This window comes from Rhinolophus hipposideros, assembly GCF_964194185.1.
Source record: "Rhinolophus hipposideros genome assembly, chromosome: 15".
NCBI lineage: Eukaryota > Metazoa > Chordata > Mammalia > Chiroptera > Rhinolophidae > Rhinolophus > Rhinolophus hipposideros.
In genome coordinates, this window is record NC_138061.1 from 26,290,964 (window position 1) to 26,309,645 (window position 18,682).

The window sequence follows — 18,682 nt, forward strand, 5'->3', positions numbered from 1 at the left end:
CTTATCAAAGTGTCTTATCTACGAGAGCTATGAAAAACACGGTAAAAATGAATGTTTAAAGCCTACACATCCCAAACCACCAAGATCAAACCTTAGCCTGACAAAATCAGACTTATTCATTTGAAGTGAAGAAGGGACTTCCTCCCCAGAGAGGGGAGGTAAACGTCTTTTGTAAGGTTTGCGTTCTGTCTAAAGGATGTGGGGGCGGGGTGGAGGGGATTGGTTGCTAGTTCTGAAGTGGCGTTAGAAGAGGAGATTAACAAGAGGGGATTGAGTGCTGTCCTGAGGCAAGGAGAGCTTCGAAATCGGGCATCCCCAGTAATAAATGAAAACAGCTAGGTGGGTTTAGAGCATACCCGCTGCTGTGTTCTTTTTTCAGGCCTAACTGATTTTCATTCTTTCAGGTCTGGCCAGATTTCGACTCTTTCATATAAATTTGTTCCTACACTTAACCTCTGAAAAGAGATTGTCAAAAATAATATAAACGTACGTTTGTTTGTGTTTGGAACCTGCAAAGGAATTCCAGTTTTACAAGGCGCCCTCCTGTGGCCAAGAACCGTGGACCTGGAGTAGGAGCCCCAGGGACTCCCTAGCAACACAACGTCCTCCCTAGCAACGAATCTCCTCCCAGCTCCTCAGGATCTGGAACCTGGAGGAAATGTAAATCCGGAAGTCGGCTGTTTTGCCGCGGTAACGGACGAGAGTCCGGAAGTGGCGCCAGAGGAAGAGGAAATGACGGAACTTGCGGACCCACGTGGGTTCTGCGCGTGTTTCTGCCTCCCTGGGAGCCAGTCTCACAAGCTTAGTTGATAGACATGGGTCGCTCCGGGAAGTTGCCCTCCGGTGTCTCCGCTAAGTTGAAACGCTGGAAGAAAGGCCATAGCAGCGACAGCAACCCCGCCGTTTGTCGCCACCGCCAGGCCGCCCGCAGCCGCTTCTTCAGCCGGCCCTCCGGTAGTAGGATGGAGACCCGGGCGAGGTCGGCGGTGGGGTTCTGGGCCCCTCAGGCCCGGGCACTGGAGCTTTCATCTCTTGGAGTGTCGGGTCTGTTGCCTACCGTGGAGGCCCCTCCCCATTTAACAGATGCGGAAACTGAGTCCACGGCACGGAAGTGATTTGTCTCGGGTACCACGGGTATCAGAGTTGGGACTAATGGCTATAATTAACCTGGTGGCTCTTGTCAAAACGTCTTCATCTTCATTTATTTCCCATGTTCCCTGAATGCAGCCCTCAGCCGACTCCCACCGGCACTTATGCCACCAGGGCAGGGAAGCAGAAAATTTTACCTGGAGGGTTCCCTCTAACTTCTAGGCGTACAGTAAGCCGATGGGGAAGACCGTGTTCAGAAGTCAGCCTCTCGGGTTGGGGCCTGGACTCTGCCGGCACGTTTCGTGGGGATGGTTCTTTTTCTCTCGGCCAAGGAGGTTCAGGTAGAAGGAGGGGGTGGTCTTACCTTGTGCCTCCGGTTTTCAGGCAAGAGCGACCTGACAGTTGATGCTGTGAAGTTGCATAATGAGCTGCAGTCAGGGTCCCTGCGCCTGGGCAAAAGTGAAGCTCCTGAGACGGCCATGGAAGAAGAAGAGGAGACAGCTCTCACGGAGAAGTCCTCGGCCACCTTCCTGAGCGGCCTCTCCGACTGCACTAATGTCACCTTCAGCAAAGTGCAGCGCTTCTGGGAATCCAACTCTGCTGCCCACAAAGAGGTAGTGGGGAGGCTCAGGAGGGCGTGGGATAGTGAAGAGGGGCCAGACTCGTGCTTATTCCAGCGTGGGCCGACTGCTGTCCGTGACAGCAGCTGGTATTTATTTCTGGAGGACGCATCACCTCTCTCACCCTCTGTGCCCCCTACTTATCTTATTACCTCTCCTAGGGCAGATTCCCTTTTCTCCTTTTCTGACAACATCTTCCCTGCTCAAGCGTAAAGCCCCTCGGAGTAAAAATATTTTCCAAACATTTCTCTCTTCAACTGTACCTAGCACAGAACATTGTACATAGAATATTTTTAAGAAACACTTATGGAGCAAATTAATGCTGAGTAACAGGGGTTAGAAAATGTTCTATCTAACAACTAAGTTTAGTTTATATTTTTCAATTATGTATATTTATATTATTCCATTATTTAAATGAAAAATGTCAAAATTATAAATGGTACCAAAGTAGGAAAAAATTGTGAAAATTGTTCTCCCAACTTAACTCCTTCATGGTAGCCACAGTTAATGGGTCCTTTGTGTGTCTATCTAGACCAGCTCTGTCCACAGAAATGTAATGCAAGCCATGTATATAATTTTAAATCTTCTAGTGGCCATGTTAAAAAAAGTAGAAAGTAGGTGAAATTAATCTTAATAATATATTTTATTTAACTCAATATATCCCAAAATTATCATTTCAACATATGATCAATCTGAAAAAAATGAGATGTTCTACAATATTTTTATCATACTGAGTCTTCAAAATCTAGTGTGCATTTTACCCTTAACATCTCCATTTGGATGCTAAATCTTAATTGAAAATATTTGATTTGTATTTAGAGTTCATAAAACTTACAGTTGCACAAGTAGATTTGTATACCCAAGTTGTTCTAACTCTGTTTTCCAATAACTGGATCAAGTATTTGTTTTTAAATGCAATTAATTAAAAATTTTTAAATTAAAGATTAAGTTCCTCAGTCACACTAGCCACATTTCCAGTGCTCAATAGCCTCTTGTCAACATTACTACTCTAGATTTTTTGATATATTTTTTATCTACATTTTGTTTTGGTTTACTAAAACGTGATTATATTTTATATACAGTGTTCTGCAACTTTTTTCCTCACTGAACAATATGTTAACATCCATAGTTGTTCCTTATTTTCAATAGTTACATAGTATATGAATGTATCATTTATTCTATGATATTTAACCCCCTGTTGTTGGCATGGTTGTTCCAATTTGTTGCTGCGATGAACACACTTGTACATAAATGCTTGCACATTTTTGCATGTATTTCTATAAGGGATAGCATAGCGTCCTAGAGGTGGAATTCTGGCAAACGGGTTCTGAGCTTCCTGTGTGCTGGGCCCTGTGGTGTGTACACCTGGCTCTGAATGCTGCTCATCTTGTCTATCTCTGGGCTGCCAGGAGAGTCATTTGTGAAGGAGCAAGGAAGAGAGGCCAGGTTGGGGTGGGGTTAGGACTAACAAGAGATGTCATAGGGGCCTTCTCCCTCTTGTGTAGATCTGTGCTGTTCTGGCTGCTGTCACCGAGGTGATTCGCTCCCAGGGAGGGAAGGAGACGGAGACTGAGTACTTTGCAGCCCTGGTGAGTGGTTGTGATTTGGGATGGGTGCTCAGAACAGCAGGTTATTCAAGCTGTAGAGAAAAGAGAGGTGCCCCTGGCATGTGGGGAGAGAAGGACAACCTTGAGCAGGCAAAAGGGCTTCAGTCGTTCTCCAGTGGCTTGGTAAGCCTGGTGGTATTTGCTGCGTTATTTGTGTAAAACAAAAATTCTCTACTCTGTTGTGTTTTTTTCCTCTGTGATCTACGAAGCTGAATATCCTCTAGAAAAATGTTTTTTTAAATGTGGTGTGAGGGGTCCCCAAGACCCTTTGGGGGGGGTTGAATAGGTCAAAATTATTTCCTTAGTAACATTCAAACATCATTTACCTCTTTCAGTCTCACTCTCTCATGAGTGTATCACAGAATTTTCCAGAAGTTATTTGATTTCTGATGACATTTTGACAGTTGATGGAATTGTGCTTGCATATTCTTGTGTTTTAATTTTTTCTCCATTTTAATTTTTAATATGGTAAATATTAGTAGGTATAACCTATGTAAACAAAATCTCCTTGGGGAATCCTCAGTAATTTTAAAGGGATTAATAGTTTGGGAATCACTACTATAGCGTGTGACTGGCAAACTAAGCCCAAAGGCATAATCTGACCCATGGCCTCTTTTTGTAAGCCTGAGAGCTAAGAGTGGTTTTTCCATTTTTTAAGGATTGTTAAAACATGGAAAGAAGAATCTGCAACAGAGACCACATGTGGCCTGCAAAGCCTAAAATATTTATTATCTGGCCCTTCACAGATAAACCTTGCCAATCTGCTCTAGAATAGTGAAATAAAATAGATAAATAGATAAATAAAATAGATAGGAATACAGGGTTTTCATCATGTGCCAGGCAATATTTTAATTGTATCACATATTAATTCAGTGAATCTTCACAACAACTTATAGGTAGGGACTGCTGTCCCTGTTTTACAATGAGGAAATTGAATCACAGAAACGTTATGTTGCTAGCCCAAAGTCACACAGTGGCAAAGCTGTGATTTGAGCCTCTGCCATCCTTCTGCGAAAGTTCTTGATCATAACTGTACTGCTGGGCACGTGGTACCCACAGCATCCCATTTGCTCAACATGACACATTTCCTGTTTACACCCGGTGATCTGGCTTTCAGATGACGACGATGGAAGCGGTGGAATCCCCGGAGTCTCTGGCCGCTGTCGCTTACCTGCTGAACCTTGTCCTGAAGCGGTGAGTCCTGGCTCCTGTCTGACCCCAAGGCTCACTGTGCAGAGGAGAAGGGAGTGTGGATGGGAGGGATAGGATCAGGGAATTGTTAAAAAGAACGAAAAGAGGCTGGAGTATCAGCTGGCATCGTACAGCACCAGGCTTGGGCATGGCTTGGGATGTTGCAGATAGTGTGGGTGCTGGTGCCTGGAGAGGGGGAAGCCCTGGTGCAGTTGGGCAGGAGGCAGGGGGTGGAGTGTTGGTGCCAGGGTATCTGGGGAAAGGTGGGGCGGGCGTTGGGCTCAGTTTATAAGGACGCATCTCGTGGGTAGCACAGAGAATAGATAGTGGAGAAGGGGAGGGAAGAGGAGCTCAGGTGCCATGGAGAGCTCACTGAACCGAGTGTTCTGGCTGGTGCTCATTGGCTGTGACTGGTCCAGTGCTGCCTCCCTCTGTCCAGCTTCCTCTTTCCGCCCAGGGCTAAGGCTATACCAGATACTTTGAGAGGCCTCTCTGGGGTTCTGACTTTCTCTGTTCTCTCCCCGCAGAGTACCCAGCCCTGTGCTCATTAAGAAGTTCTCCGATACCTCCAAAGCCTTCATGGAAATCATGTCAGCCCAGGCCAGCAGTGGCTCCACCTCTGCGCTCCGATGGGTTAGTGGTTGGGTCTCAATTTCTCCTCTACTGTTGTCCAGGGCCCATCTGAGTAGGCTAAAGTTTGGCTGCTCCCTAGGGGAGGTGTGGGCACTCCTTGGACCCTCAGGTTGATCCCATTGGGATTTTCTGGGGGGGGGTGTCAGTGAGGCTTTTCTCCCTCCTGGCTGACGCGGGTAGAGCTGAGAGACTCTGCCTCTCCTCTTCAAGGTCCTCTCGTGCCTGGCCATCCTTCTGCGGAAGCAGGACCTGGAGGCCTGGGGCTACCCCGTGACCCTGCAGGTGTACCATGGGCTGCTGAGCTTCACCGTGCACACCAAGCCCAAGGTAAGGCTGCAGGGCCCCCCGAGTGTGGGAGGCGGGGCTGGGCTGGTCCACCTGAGTGGGATCGGGGAGCTTGCCTGCAGTCCTAGGCTCTGGGCCCGAGGTTCTACTTCCTGCCTCTGAGGCCCCATCTGCTCAGGTCCAGAACACGAGGGGGGGGCAGCTCCTCCTCCTAAGGGGGGATGTTCACTGCAGGCCCTTATGAGTCTGCTGCCTCATTGGGCAGTGACACGTTAGTTACAGCAGCAGAAGGGGTGCTCAGGAGGCGGAGCCTTGGAGTCTCACAGACCTGAATTGGACAGTGGGCTCCCCATTTGTGCTTGGCAGCTAAGGTGACCTTGGGCACGTTACTTAATCTCTGAGCCTCGGTTTCCAGCTCTAAAATAGGGGTGATAATACGAACCTTGCTGTGAGGGTGTGCTGAGACTCCAGTGTTCTCCCAGGCCTCGTGCAGCTGCTGCTTATGGCCGGTGCTTGGTAGGATATGGTAGGTGGCCACTATTTCCTCCTGAAATGCAGGGCAGGGAGCGTGTGATAGTAACAGTCTTAGTAATCACTCTGCTGAGCACTTGTATCCCAGGGGGCTGGTGCCTCTTTCCTTGGGTATCCACGTCATCTTTCCTCACTTTCCTCGGGTCTCTGCTGAAAGGTCACTTTTCTGACCACCGTAAAAAAGTCGCAGCCCCTGCTTTATTGCCTGCAGGGTCCTTTTACCTTCCGGTGTACAGTTGTTTGCTTTCTGCCTCCCAAGCAGAACATGAGTTGTTTGCTCAGTTCACTGTCACACTGCCAGCACTAAGAACAGTGAGGGCTTGGTGGACACTCGGTGTTGCTGACAATTGAAGGAGTGCAGGCATCCCTGTTGTAAACATGCGGACACGGAAGCTCAGAGATTAAGTTGCTTGGCTGCTTGGGGCCGTTTGATGAGTTAAGAGGGGAGTGGGGATTGGAGCTGAGGTCTGTCTCCCCCAACAGCTCGGGTGTCTATATGCGAAGCTCTAGGCGTAGCATCAGCCATGCCGGAGGAGTGCAAACGCCGATTGTTGGTGGGCCATTGTGCCGACCCCCCAAGCTGCTGGTTGGTCTGCAGCCCTGACTCAGCCCTGATCCCCTTTCCTTGCCCCTCAGATCCGGAAGGCTGCCCAGCATGGAGTATGCTCGGTCCTCAAGGGCAGTGAATTCATGTTTGGTGAGAAGGCCGCTGCCCATCACCCTGCTGCCATTTCCACTGCCAAATTCTGCATCCAGGAGATTGAGAAGTGTGGAGGTGGGAGCCAGGCCGAGGGCTGAGTGGGTGAGGGTGGGGACCAGCGGGGGAGGACAGGGCCCCCTGCAGAGAGTGGCTGGAGTCTCAGCTCCCCTTTGTCTGCCAGGCTCCAAGGAGGCCACCACCACGCTGCACATGCTGACGCTGCTGAAGGACCTGCTGCCCTGCTTCCCGGAAGGCATGGTGAAAAGCTGCAGTGAGACTCTCCTCAGGGTCATGACCTTGAGCCATGTGGTGAGCTCAGGCTGGGGAGCCAACAGGCAGGGGCATTCTGAGGGGGGTGGGGACACAGCTGCAGACCCCAGGCCCATGGTGCTAGAATTTCGGGAACTCCCTGGTCAAGCCAAAAGCAGGATCTGGGGTCTCCCTGCCCCGAACCTGCTCTTAGCTACAACAAGGGTGCCATCTCATCTCCGGTGTCCAACAGGCCGGGCCGTCTTCAGGGTCCCGGTCCAGTTGGGAGATGGGCTCAGAGATCAGGGTGAGGGTAGAGCTGTGGGGGGGGGGGGGTTCAGCAACGGCGCTCTCCCTGCCTGAGCGCTCCTCCAGCAATCGTCCGTCTCTCTCCCTCTCTTTCTTCCTCTGTCTCTGTCTCTGTCTCTGTCTCTGTCTCTCTCTCTCTCTGTCTCTCTCTCTCTCTCCCTCTCTCTTTATTACAAATCAGTGTAGTGCCTTTAAAGATATATCAAAACCATCCCCAACATTTCTGTCATCCTAGCATTAACTTTGTTAATTTTCTTGAATTCTCTTATAGTGTTTGTTCACATACATATTTTTAAATAATTATGTAAATAACATGATCATTGTTTAAAAGAAAACAACCTTTTAGAACAACTTGTTGTGTATCCTTTCAGAATCTTCTCTTTGGATAAACATACATAAAAATGTGAAAATACAACTATAATTATAGTAGACAAATCGTTTGGAGCTTGCTTTCTTAGTCTATTATGTTAAAAACATCTTGTTTATGTTTCTCTATTGTTTTTGTTTAAATCACTTAAATCTTTTTGGTGGCTGCCGAAACTTGCTCAAGTGACAGTCCTGAGTGTCCAGGTGTGGGGAGCATGTTTGAGTTTCGGGGGTCCCAGGTCTCCCCCCAGCCCACTGGCTGGAGTGGGAGGTTGAGGACCCCAGGGCAACTGTGGGCTTTGCAGTCCCCACTAAGCCTGTGTGTCCTCTGCAGCTGGTGACGGCCTGTGCCATGCAGGCCTTTCACAGCCTGTTCCATGCGAAGCCGGGCCCGGGTACCCTGCCAGCAGAGCTCAATGCTCAAATCATCACGGTGAGGCTGGGTAGTGGACGGAGGGAGGGCAAGGCTGTGTCGGGATGGGGTGGTCCTGTTACTTATCTGCAGAGTGAGGTTGAATGGTCTGGGCTGCGCTGCCGCAGTGCTGGAGACCAGTAGACAGGCAGCTAGGAGACGGGCCACCAAAGCCACATCAGCATCCCCGGGACCTGGGGTCCTGACTCCTGACTTAGTCGCAGTTAGCTTCATAAACAATTTCAGCGTGATCTCGTGGTATTAACAAGTACCTTTGAGCAGGGATTCTCAACCTTAAGGATCTGTGGATGAATTTGAGGAAGGGTGTGGATGTGCCCCCAAATTGTTTGCAAAATGTGCGCATGTGCTCACATGCATTTTTCTGGGAAAGGGCTCTGTGCCTTTTGTCAAAATCACAATGGGTTGTGTGACCCAACCCAGCAGTTATACTCAACTGCTCCTACAGACTTTTCTCCCATAGAAGCAAAACTGGAAAGTCTTCACGGAGCAGGGAAAGGCAGGAGGTGGGAAGGCCAAGGGGGCTGTGAGATCCAGGGCCCCACGCGTAGGCCTGTCACTGGGGTGCCTGGGGACGGGGGGGGGTCATTGTCATTGGGCTGCTGCCCAACACACTCGCTCAGTCACCTGCTTATTCTGTCTTGCCTCTAGGCCTTGTATGACTACGTTCCCAGTGAGAATGACTTACAACCCCTGCTGGCCTGGCTTAAGGTCATGGAGAAAGCCCATATCAACCTGGTCAGGTAGGGTGAAGCGGGGGAGGGGGCCAGCTTCCTGGGGTTGGCAGCAGGTCCGCGTTGAGGGTACGGAGGACCACCTCTTGTTTTATGAGGCACAGGGCTGGGTAGCACAGCCGGTGTTAGCCAAGGCTGACGCCTTTCCTGCCAGAGTGCTGACCCACTGGCTGAGAGCACTGCCCTCAGGGTGGGGTCCTAGTGCCATACTGATCTTGTCAGCGCCGGCTGTCACCCTGTGCAGTTGGTTTCCTTCTGAGAGGATATTATCTGCTCTCTGCATCTCTGCCCCACGCCCCACCTGGGTTAACTGTCCCCGCCTCCTCTTCGTCCTCCAAGTCCAGTTTCTTCTGCTTTGTGTCTCTGTCATAACACTCACAGTTGAACTTGGCCACTTCATAGTTGCCTCTCGATGATTCCGCTTTTCCCAACTCGGGCTAAGAAGAACATAAGCGTGTCAGTTGGTGACTTGCCTTTGACCTGGAGGGAGGGCCTCTGAGGCTCCCCCAGGCGCCGTGCTGGCTGCCGTGCATTCATGTTTCTCCACACTGCTCACCACCACCTCATGGGAAGGGCTTAGCCCGTTTCCTAAACCAGAAACGGAAGCACTGTGAGTCAGGTGGTCACGCGGTTGCCGAGGAGCACAGCCGGGTCTGTAGCCAGGTCTGCAGCCCAGGTCGGCCAGGTCCATGTCCTTCTTCCGGCACCGAACCGCCTTTCACCTGGAGGGGCCTGAAAAGGGGAAAAGCCTCGTTCTCTGCTTCTCAGGATTTATCCTGCAGGAGAACTCCCACAGTTGCGCCAGGATGCTGGTTGTAGCACCATAAATAATGGCAAAAAAACCTAGAGACATCCTAAATGTGGCTCAGGAGGGGACTGGTTAAATACAGTGAAATACCACGCAGCTGTTAGAAACAATTGAAGTAGATGGGTGCGTGTTGATGTGGAAAGACCTCCACGATATGCTGAGGAAAAGCAAGGTGCAGCACAGCAGATGGTATAATTACATGCATATTCTGGATCCAACCAGGGTGGGAACCCTGACCCCTCCCTCCTCTAGCCAGGTGGCCTTGGGCAACTTACTTGACTTTTCTTTGCCTCAGTTGTCTCATCTATAAAATGGGAATTGTAATAGGACTTAATCTCAGTTTTTGCAAGGTTTAAATGAATTAATGTGTTGTTACATCAGTGCTTGGCATGTGTATAAGTGTTACATAAATGTTAGTAACTTGTTATTTTTTATGTTTGTATATACATAAGAACATCTAGTGGAGTACTTGAGAAACTTAACCTTCATTTTCCCTGGGGAAGTGCATTCGAGGGTCAGTCTGGGAGAATGATGTGATAAGGAAGGCATGCTCTTCATTTTGTACCCTGAAGACCTATTTGAATTTTCTACCACGTGTAGCTATTACTTGAATGACAGCACTTTAAATAATTGTCCACCAGAAGGTCCCATTAGAGCCCTGCAGATCAGTGACTGTTGTTGGACCTGGGCCACCCAGGTCCTAAAGGCCCAGGGCCAGGCCCCATAGAATTCTGTCTTTTCTCTTGATAGGCTACAGCGGGACCTGGGACTGGGCCACCTCCCTCGCTTCTTTGGAACTGCGATGACCTGCCTCCTCTCCCCCCACTCACACGTGGTGACAGCTGCTACCCAGAGTCTCCAGGTACTGTACCCCCCACTCGCCCCAGCTTTAGTTGGGTAGCAGAGAGCACAAGAGGTTCTGCCAGCTGCCCAGTCTCTCCTAGAGCTCGCCCCAGACCTCCAGTTGCATCCTGGAGAGGCAGTTTTGGGGTTGGGATAGGCTTCCTAGAAGCTTCAGGAAGCAGAAACCTGGAAGGGCTGAGTGGCACTGGGGGGCTGTCTTGGGCCCAGACAGCTGCGACCTCTTTTTGCAGGAGATCCTGAAGGAGTGTGTCGCTCCCCACATGGCTGGCATTGGCTCCGTGACCTCCTCAGCCTCAGGCCCTGGCCAGTATGTTGCCAAGATGTTCAGGTGAGACCATGTTATCTGTGATAGGAAGGAATAGGGTGTACCCTGTAGAAAGTTCCTTATAATGACAAGCACTCCATGTGTCACTTACTCTGGGCCACATGCACAATGCCAGAGTAGCTGCTGCCAAGTTGAGTACGTCCCAGGTGCCATAGTCTGGTGCTCATGAGCGTGAACTCTGGGGCCAGTCACCTGGGACAAGTTCCTCCACCTCTCGATACCTCAGGGTCTTCATCAGTCAAAGGGGACTAACAGAGGTGAGGATTAAATGAGGTAATATGTATAAAGTACTCAGAACAGTACCTGAATTGTAGTTAAGCACTCAATAAATAGAAACTACTAGTAGTCCCTGTGGGTCTAGGAAATAGGTACTGTCCCCATTTTACAGATAGGCAAGCTGAGGTCACTCAGCTAATAAGTGGCAACCTGACCTCAGTGCCCACCTGCTCTGCATACCTCCTGGAGGAGCAATTCACAGCCACAGCCACAGCCCACCCTGACCCTCCCAGCGGGCCATGAGGAGCCTCAGCACCAAGCACACTGAGTGGTCCCGGAAAAGGGGCTAGGATCCTTGGTGTCTCCTCTGGGTCTCTGCTCAGCTCCAAGTGGTGGTGCTTTGCGTACTGTTCCTTGTGAGGAATAGGCCCATTTCCTGTGGCTACATGTGGGATGAAGTTTTAGGGAAACAGGAGTAGAACTGTCCCCACCCATAACTCATCTGTTGCCCCACACTGACCCCTGTTGGCCATTCTTGCCTAAAACCCCCAGAGGGCTAGACTGGGAGATGGAGCCCACCAAGGTGTGCACATGCCTGAAGAGGCCAGTGGCAGGACCAGCCCTTCCCAGTGCAGCTTCCCCATTCTCTCCAGACCACTACTTCTTATCCCACCATCCCACCTCGGGTCAGGCCAAGAAAGCATGAGACAATGACAAAGCATGGGCTTTGGAGGCCCAGTTTGGCCACTAGTACAGTGACCCTGGCAGGTTATTTCATCTCTCTGAGCTTCAGTTTCTTCATCTAAATATGAACAAATAACCTACCTCACAGGTTTCTCTTTAAGTGCGAGGATTATGTAAATTAAACTCAGCACGGGCAGTGTGGGCATTTCATAAATGCTAGTTCTCCCCCTTGGCCCTGCCCTTACTGGCCAGCTGATGGTCCATGGCTCCTGGTGGCAGCCATTGCCTTCCTGGCTGTGGCCCAGGGGTCGTGACCATGGCCCTGACTACTTGCTTCCTTGGCAGGGCTGTGGAAGAGGGCCTGACATACAAATTCCATGCGGCTTGGAGCTCCGTGTTGCAGCTGCTGTGTGTCTTCTTTGAGGCGGGTGGGAGGCAGGCCCATCCTGTGATGAAGAAGGTGCGTTGAGGGGCTGTTGGGACTAGGGCAGCTGGCTTTTGGACTGGGGGATCCTGGAAGGGGTCTCTGTTATCTCTGCACTTTAACCCAACACTTAGTGCCCACAGCAGTTGCCCAGTACTGTGTCCCCAGGAAGGTGACTGGGCCAGTGTGGGAGGAACAAGAAGACGGGCAGCAGCTCCCCTCCCTACAACATGCTCACTAGTGTTGGCTGGACTTGATGGCCTTGAATAGGGAACCAATGTGATTCTCTCTCATCCCTGGCCCTTATCTTTTACTTTTTAAGTTTCTGGATTTTCTGTGAGTGGGTGTAATGTGTTAAGCAGCCTTAGGTTGCAGGGAAGTGACTGGCCCAGAGTAAATCACCCAAGGATCAGGGATCCTCCCCAGCTCTGGGCCAGGCCCCAGACGTCTCATCAGCAGGTGGAGCAGCTCCGGGCCTCCCTCCTCCCGCCTTGTGGAATCGTCTTCACTGACCCTTCCCACATTGCTGGTTGGAAGAAAGGAGCCAGCCTTGGGGGGCCGGCTTTCTCAGGACGCCTGGCTTGGGCCCTAAGAGATGAGGTTGTCAGGCTTGCCTTCCTAGGAGAGGCCCATGAGGAGTGAGCCTCGCAGGGGGACTCTAGGCTCTGGTGAACCAGAGCGTGCAGCTCTGTCTGGAGGGGCAGCTGGTCCTCAGGGCCTGCTAATTTGCCGGTTGTCACACGCAGGTCTGCCTTTGCCAGACTTTCCCATTTTTCAAGATAAACTGGAAATCTACATTTGTGTGTAAAATCTCCTGATTTTTGCATGTTATTAACTAGTACAGAATTTGTTTTAATCTTGGGGCGTTGGGGAGGGCTCAGACATCAGTGGGTTGCATTTGGTTATTGCTTTGTGACCTCTGACCCTGCGCTTAACCTGGGCCCACGTGCCGGACCTCATTCTCTTGCAGACTTTGGCTCAGACTCAGCCAGGGGTGCCTGCTCTGCAAGCATGTCTTGATGTACAGTCTCTTGTCTCTTTGCTTCAGTGCCTCCAATCCCTGTGTGACCTGCGCCTCTCCCCCCACTTCCCCTACACAGCAGCTCTGGACCGGGCAGTGGGGGCTGCAGTGGCCAGCATGGGACCGGAGGTGGTTTTACAGGCTGTGCCTCTGGAGATTGATGGCTCTGAGTAAGTGTGATCCTGGTGGGCTTCCGTATGAGCCCCAGGAAGGTCAGATGGCTTTCTGTCCCCCAGAAGGGTGTCCACTCCTTTGGGTGAACTCCCTGTGTGCTGTGTAGGAGTCAGCAGGAGAGACCAGCGCAGGCTGGCGTGGCTCCTTGGCTCAGCACGAGACTTGCTGCTGGGTATGCTGCCCACCAGACTGTCACCTCTTCCTCACTGAGCCTTCCCTGCCTCCACCCAGAGAGACTCTGGATTTCCCACGGAGCTGGCTGCTGCCCGTCATCCGGGACCACGTCCGGGAAACACGACTCGGTTTCTTCACTGCCTACTTCTTGCCCCTGGCTACTACCCTGAAGAGCAAAGGTACGGGGCCCCCCACAGTCTTGGAGGCTTAGCTGAAAGGGGTCGGGAAGAGCTCCCGGTCCTGCACTCCAGCCGTAGGATGTTCGGCAACCTCCCTCTGCTAAACAGGTGGCCAGCTAGTGCTTGTGCCTAACTCAGGGGGGCTGTCCCTCCCCTCTGCTCTAAGGCATGGCGTGGCCTCCCCTGTTCAGGACCCTGCCCTGTGGCGGCAGACACTGGCCTCCTCTTCCACTAACAAAATGGACAAGTAGACAGCAGTTTATGTGTTTGCAGAGATGTTCCCACCAAAAACTCTGAAACTACCTACGTGTCCCTCAACAGGGCTTTGGCGAAGTTAGTTATGGAAAAGCCCACGGTGGGACATAATGTGGTCCTTGTAAAGAAAGAAAGAGACCTTATGTGGGGGTGTTTAGTAGATGGGGAGGTGAACAGATTAGATTCAAATCTCAGCTCTACCATGCCACAGTTTGGTGACTTTGGGCAAGTTTATTCAACTTCTGGGTCTGCTCCTCATCTTTAAAATGAGGACAATAATTGTGACATCATGAAGGTTAAGTGAAAGAATCACGTAAGTGCCCATCATGCAGCCTGGCATGTAGAAGTTGTTCAATAAATGTTGCCAACTTAATTGTCAAGTAAAAACAAGGTTTCAGAACAACGTATGTATGGTACAGTCCTGTTTATATTTTTAAAAGTGTATGTGTGTTTAAAGAAATATAAGAAAGTCAAAAGAGACAGTGGCCATTCCCTGGGGAGTGAGATTATGGGGAGACATCCCCTTTCTGTTTTATAGAGGTTTTTTTAGGTTTTCAGAAGGAAGTTTCAATCTATTGTGGGGGAGAAATCACCCATGTTCTCATCTGGGCTTTTGATTTTGGTGAAAATGTGTCGTGGTGGCCAGGAGGGTGCTCAGGGTCATACTGTGTCCTTGTGTCACACTCCAGCAATGGACCTGGCCCAGGTGGGCAGCACAGTGGAGTCCAAGATCTATGACACGCTGCAGTGGCAGGTAAGGGGTCACTTGGGATGTGGGTTGGACGGTGTAGGGGTGCAGTTTGCTGGGTGTCACTCTCCTTTACTGTCCTCTCCCTCCCCAGATCTGGACCCTCCTGCCTGGGTTCTGCACAAGGCCAACAGACGTGGCCGCCTCCTTCAAAGGGCTGGCACGGACGCTGGGCACAGCCATCAGTGAGCGCCCAGACCTGACGGTCACTGTGTGCCAGGCTCTGCGCACCCTCATCACCAAGGGCTGTGAAGCAGGTACGTGTGGGCTCTGGGGTCAGGAGCTGGTGGGAGGATGGCTGCAATGGCATGGGTCCCCTGACCACATCTCCTGGCCTGTTATGGCTTATTGCTGAGCCATGGTTATCCTTTGCAAGGACCTGGGCTTCTGCTGGGGATGCAGGGATGCCGAAAACGGCCCCTTGTCTCTCTCTGCTCCCACTGTGCTGACAGCTGTGAGGAGTTACCTAATTGGTGTTGACCGGAGCTGTGGAGGAGTACAGACCTCGGTGGCACCTAGTTCTCTGTGCTCTAGCCTCATCCTCTCCTATCCCAGAGAAGCCACACATCCATGGTCCTGTCATGGGTCCCCCAAAAGGATGCCTCTGGGCTGCAGCCCAGCAGGTTCAACTCCTACCCCTTTTATGTAAACTTTGATCCTCCCACCAGAGGCCGACCGTGCTGAAGTGAGCCGCTTTGCCAAGAACTTCCTGCCGATCCTTTTCAACCTGTATGGGCAGCCTGTTGCAGCTGGGGACACCCCAGCCCCTCGCCGGGCCGTGCTGGAAACCATCAAAACTTACCTCACCATTACTGAGCCTCAGGTGAGCTGGTCGACGGGGAAGTGGCGCGTGTAGGGTTGGGTGTATTGGAAATGCTGAGACCTTACCCACCAGGCCTCACTTGGCCTCTGCCACCTGGAGAGCAGGTGACCAGATAGCCAGCGGTGGCGGCTGGACTGAGCTTGAGTCTTCTAAACAATGGTGGGGAGAGTGGCCGTGGGGAGAAGAGGGCGCAGTTCTGTGACCTGCCGTTGCTCTGTTTTCTCTCAACAATAACTCCCTCCTCTCATCCCTTTGGGGCTGCCAGTTGGTGAATGGTTTCCTGGAAAAAGCCAGTGAGAAGGTGCTCGACCCTGCTAGCTCGGACTTCACCAGGTAAAATGTACCACTTGAGCTGAGGCAGCCCAGGGTTCTAGAGGGAGTGCCTAGCAGAAGCCTGTGGATTATCTCTGGAATAGTTTAGGAAAGATAAGGTATTGAATGTCCTCACGTCTCTGTGAGGCCTGGCTGACTCCTCCTTCCTGGAGAGTCATAATAGTCTCCTAGGGAAGGATGAGGACCCTGGAGACTCAGTGCCTGGGTTCTAATCCCAGCTCTACCACTTGCAGGCTGTGTGACTTTGGACAAGTTACTTACCCACTCTGTGCCTCTGCGTCATCATCTGTACAAGGGACATGCTAACAGTACCGCAGCAGGGTTGCTGTGGGGAGTGAAGGGGTTAACACTGGTAAAGCACCTGCAATGGTGCCTGGTACCTGATGAGTTCTTGATTTGGTACAAGCTGTGATCATCATTCATGGCCCCTTCAAGGTCCTTGTCCTTCTCACCCTCACTTCTCCCACCTGCCTCTCACCTTCCCCCTACCTGGTAGACATAAGAACACTGGTAGTCTGTGCCCTTCTCTAGCCCTTGCTAAGCTCCTTGGTCTCCTGTCCTGCTGAGCAGATTATCTGTCCTGGACCTGGTCGTGGCCTTGGCTCCTCATGCTGATGAAGCTGCCATCAGCAAGCTGTACTCCACCATCCGGCCCTACCTAGAGGTGAGCCCCAGGGCTGGCATCCCCACACAACCTCACTTGTGGGAGAAGGGGACTCCTTGGAAAGGTGGGCCCTGCCTCCTTGTCTTTAGCCCTTGCTGCTGCCCAAGATTAGAGCTTCATCTGCTTTCTCCTGGTGTGGCTGCCCTTTGTACCCTGTTTAGCCCATCTGCCATATAGGTGACTAAAATGCATAGCCGTGTTCAGGCCTTACCTGCTGAGAAGCCTCTTGTAGAACCGAAGCCATACTCCTTTGCCTGGTTTGTTCACTGGGCTGTTTTAACCTGGACTCATCTTCATTCCAGTCTCTCTCATCACCCCTTTCCCCCCCCTCATCCCTCCACCACCACTCTGGCCTCATTAAGTTGTTTTAAGAGTTACAGATATAATGGGCGCCTTTAGTGCCTTTGCACATGCGAGGTCTTCTGCCTGACGTGCTGTGTCTGGCCATCAGGCCAACTCAGGTCAGCAAAGTTGTCACCACTGCAACAGTTTAATAAGCAGTTACCCAACTGTGTGAGAAGTGCTCGGGTAGGACATGCAGGCAACCCGGAAATCCAGGGCAGAGCGACCTCACTGCAGGAGACGTGTCCAGGGGAAGTGGCAGGGAGCACAAGGAATTAGGCAAAAAAGGAGAGAAAGCAGAGTGCTCCAGTAGAAAGGTGAGCGTGCACACAGCCTTGGCACATTCCAGGCACTGTGAGTTCACTGACACGAGCGTTACTTAAAAGTGAGCCAGTGGAATGGACCGGAGCTCTGGGTTGGCGTCTCCCCGCAGCACCCCTGCCTGACAGAATTAGCCTCTGGCCTGCAGACTCTGCCAGCTCTCTCATCAGACCTCATGAGCACTAGGAGATGGGGCCAGCTTCTCTGAATCCCCTCCAGTGCTGGCCCGTTAATGGTGACTGCTCTGGGACTGTCATTAGATGGGTGGTGAACTCCCAGTTCGCCTTCTTCACCCATCCCTGTTCCCCATGTGCCGTCTCAGAGCAAGGCCCATGGGGTACAGAAGAAGGCTTACCGCGTGCTGGAGGAGGTGTGTGCCAGTCCCCGGGGCCCCGGGGCCCGCTTCGTGCAGAGCCACTTGGGTGACCTGAAGAAGACCCTGCTGGACTCGCTGCGGACCACTTCCTCACCTGCCAAGAGGGTAAGGATTCCACAGGGCAAGTAAATGACTCCAGGAAAGGACCACGTGGAGACGCTCAGGGGCCTTCAGGGACTGGGGTGGCTTTGAGGGGTCCCCATCGTTGTCCCTTCTGCCCTGCAGCCCCGTTTGAAGTGCCTCATACATATTGTGAAGAAGCTCACAGCCGAGCATGAGGAGTTTATCACTGCCCTCGTCCCAGAGGTGAGGGGTGCAGGCACGTGTGTGTGCGTGCGTGTGTGTGTGTTGGGGAGTTCCTTGGAGTGTGGCTCCTAAAGGCCTGTCAGGATCAGGGGAGGGCACTGCTGGATGTGGGGATGGGCTTGATTCACGCCCGGGAGCAGGAGTGCTCCTACCTACACCTTCTGCCTCGGCCACCAACCCCAGGGTGGCCAGCTGGGGAAGGACGTGCTCATGGCTCTATCTGGGCAGGTGATCCTGTGTACCAAGGAGGTGTCGGTGGGTGCTCGGAAGAATGCTTTCGCCCTGCTGGTGGAGATGGGCCATGCTTTCCTTCGGTTTGGCCCAAGCCAGGAAGGTGAGGCTTGGGTCATGCAGGTGGGGGTGGATGTTCTGCTTTGAGGCCTGCGGGGAGTACCTTGAATCCACTGGTCAAAGAGAAAAGGTAGAGAGCGCTGTCTGGCTCTGGACCTGGCAGCCTGCTCCTGTCTGGCTGGAATCCCCCGGCCCGGCCCGAGATGTGTGGGCTGGGCTCTGCTCTGGTGCAGCTTGTCTCCCCTCCTGCCCCCAGAGGCCCTGCAGCGCTACCTCATCCTGATCTACCCTGGCCTTGTGGGCGCCGTCACCATGATCAGCTGCAGCATCCTGGCCCTGACCCACCTCCTTTTCGAGTTTAAAGGTAAAGCTGACTTCCTTGAAGGCCTGGGAAGCCCTCGGGGTAGGAGAATGCCCAGAAGGGTGGCTACTAGACAGGAAGGAAGAAAAGCTGGAGCCAAGCCCAGCTGCTTCCCATCTTCTTCGCTGCCCAGCTAGGCCCTCCCATTTCCCGGCAGCTATCTCGCATCCCATTCTCAGAGTGGACCGGAGGAGGGAGGTCCCGTGCCCGATATTCGTCCTGGTTCTGCCTCTTACCAGCAAGTTTACA

At 52.0% G+C, this 18,682-nt stretch overlaps 1 protein-coding gene across 1 annotated transcript in view; it reads left to right on the plus strand.

Annotated features, from left to right (window-relative positions):
* The first annotated feature begins 737 nt into the window (after window positions 1–737).
* Window positions 738–18,682, plus strand: part of RRP12 (ribosomal RNA processing 12 homolog) — a 30,725-nt gene continuing 12,780 nt past the window's right edge. Inside the window, exons 1-24 of the mRNA XM_081074497.1 lie at window positions 738–954; window positions 1,474–1,703; window positions 3,215–3,298; window positions 4,434–4,510; window positions 5,035–5,140; window positions 5,351–5,467; window positions 6,593–6,731; window positions 6,838–6,965; window positions 7,915–8,013; window positions 8,662–8,753; window positions 10,303–10,414; window positions 10,647–10,744; window positions 11,987–12,101; window positions 13,114–13,256; window positions 13,492–13,613; window positions 14,558–14,622; window positions 14,711–14,873; window positions 15,285–15,439; window positions 15,705–15,772; window positions 16,343–16,436; window positions 17,422–17,580; window positions 17,701–17,781; window positions 18,010–18,115; window positions 18,329–18,436. Of these exons, the coding sequence (XP_080930623.1) occupies window positions 816–954; window positions 1,474–1,703; window positions 3,215–3,298; window positions 4,434–4,510; window positions 5,035–5,140; window positions 5,351–5,467; window positions 6,593–6,731; window positions 6,838–6,965; window positions 7,915–8,013; window positions 8,662–8,753; window positions 10,303–10,414; window positions 10,647–10,744; window positions 11,987–12,101; window positions 13,114–13,256; window positions 13,492–13,613; window positions 14,558–14,622; window positions 14,711–14,873; window positions 15,285–15,439; window positions 15,705–15,772; window positions 16,343–16,436; window positions 17,422–17,580; window positions 17,701–17,781; window positions 18,010–18,115; window positions 18,329–18,436 (2,800 nt within the window). The 5' untranslated portion in view covers window positions 738–815. The remainder of the gene's footprint in view (window positions 955–1,473; window positions 1,704–3,214; window positions 3,299–4,433; window positions 4,511–5,034; window positions 5,141–5,350; window positions 5,468–6,592; window positions 6,732–6,837; window positions 6,966–7,914; window positions 8,014–8,661; window positions 8,754–10,302; window positions 10,415–10,646; window positions 10,745–11,986; window positions 12,102–13,113; window positions 13,257–13,491; window positions 13,614–14,557; window positions 14,623–14,710; window positions 14,874–15,284; window positions 15,440–15,704; window positions 15,773–16,342; window positions 16,437–17,421; window positions 17,581–17,700; window positions 17,782–18,009; window positions 18,116–18,328; window positions 18,437–18,682) is intronic.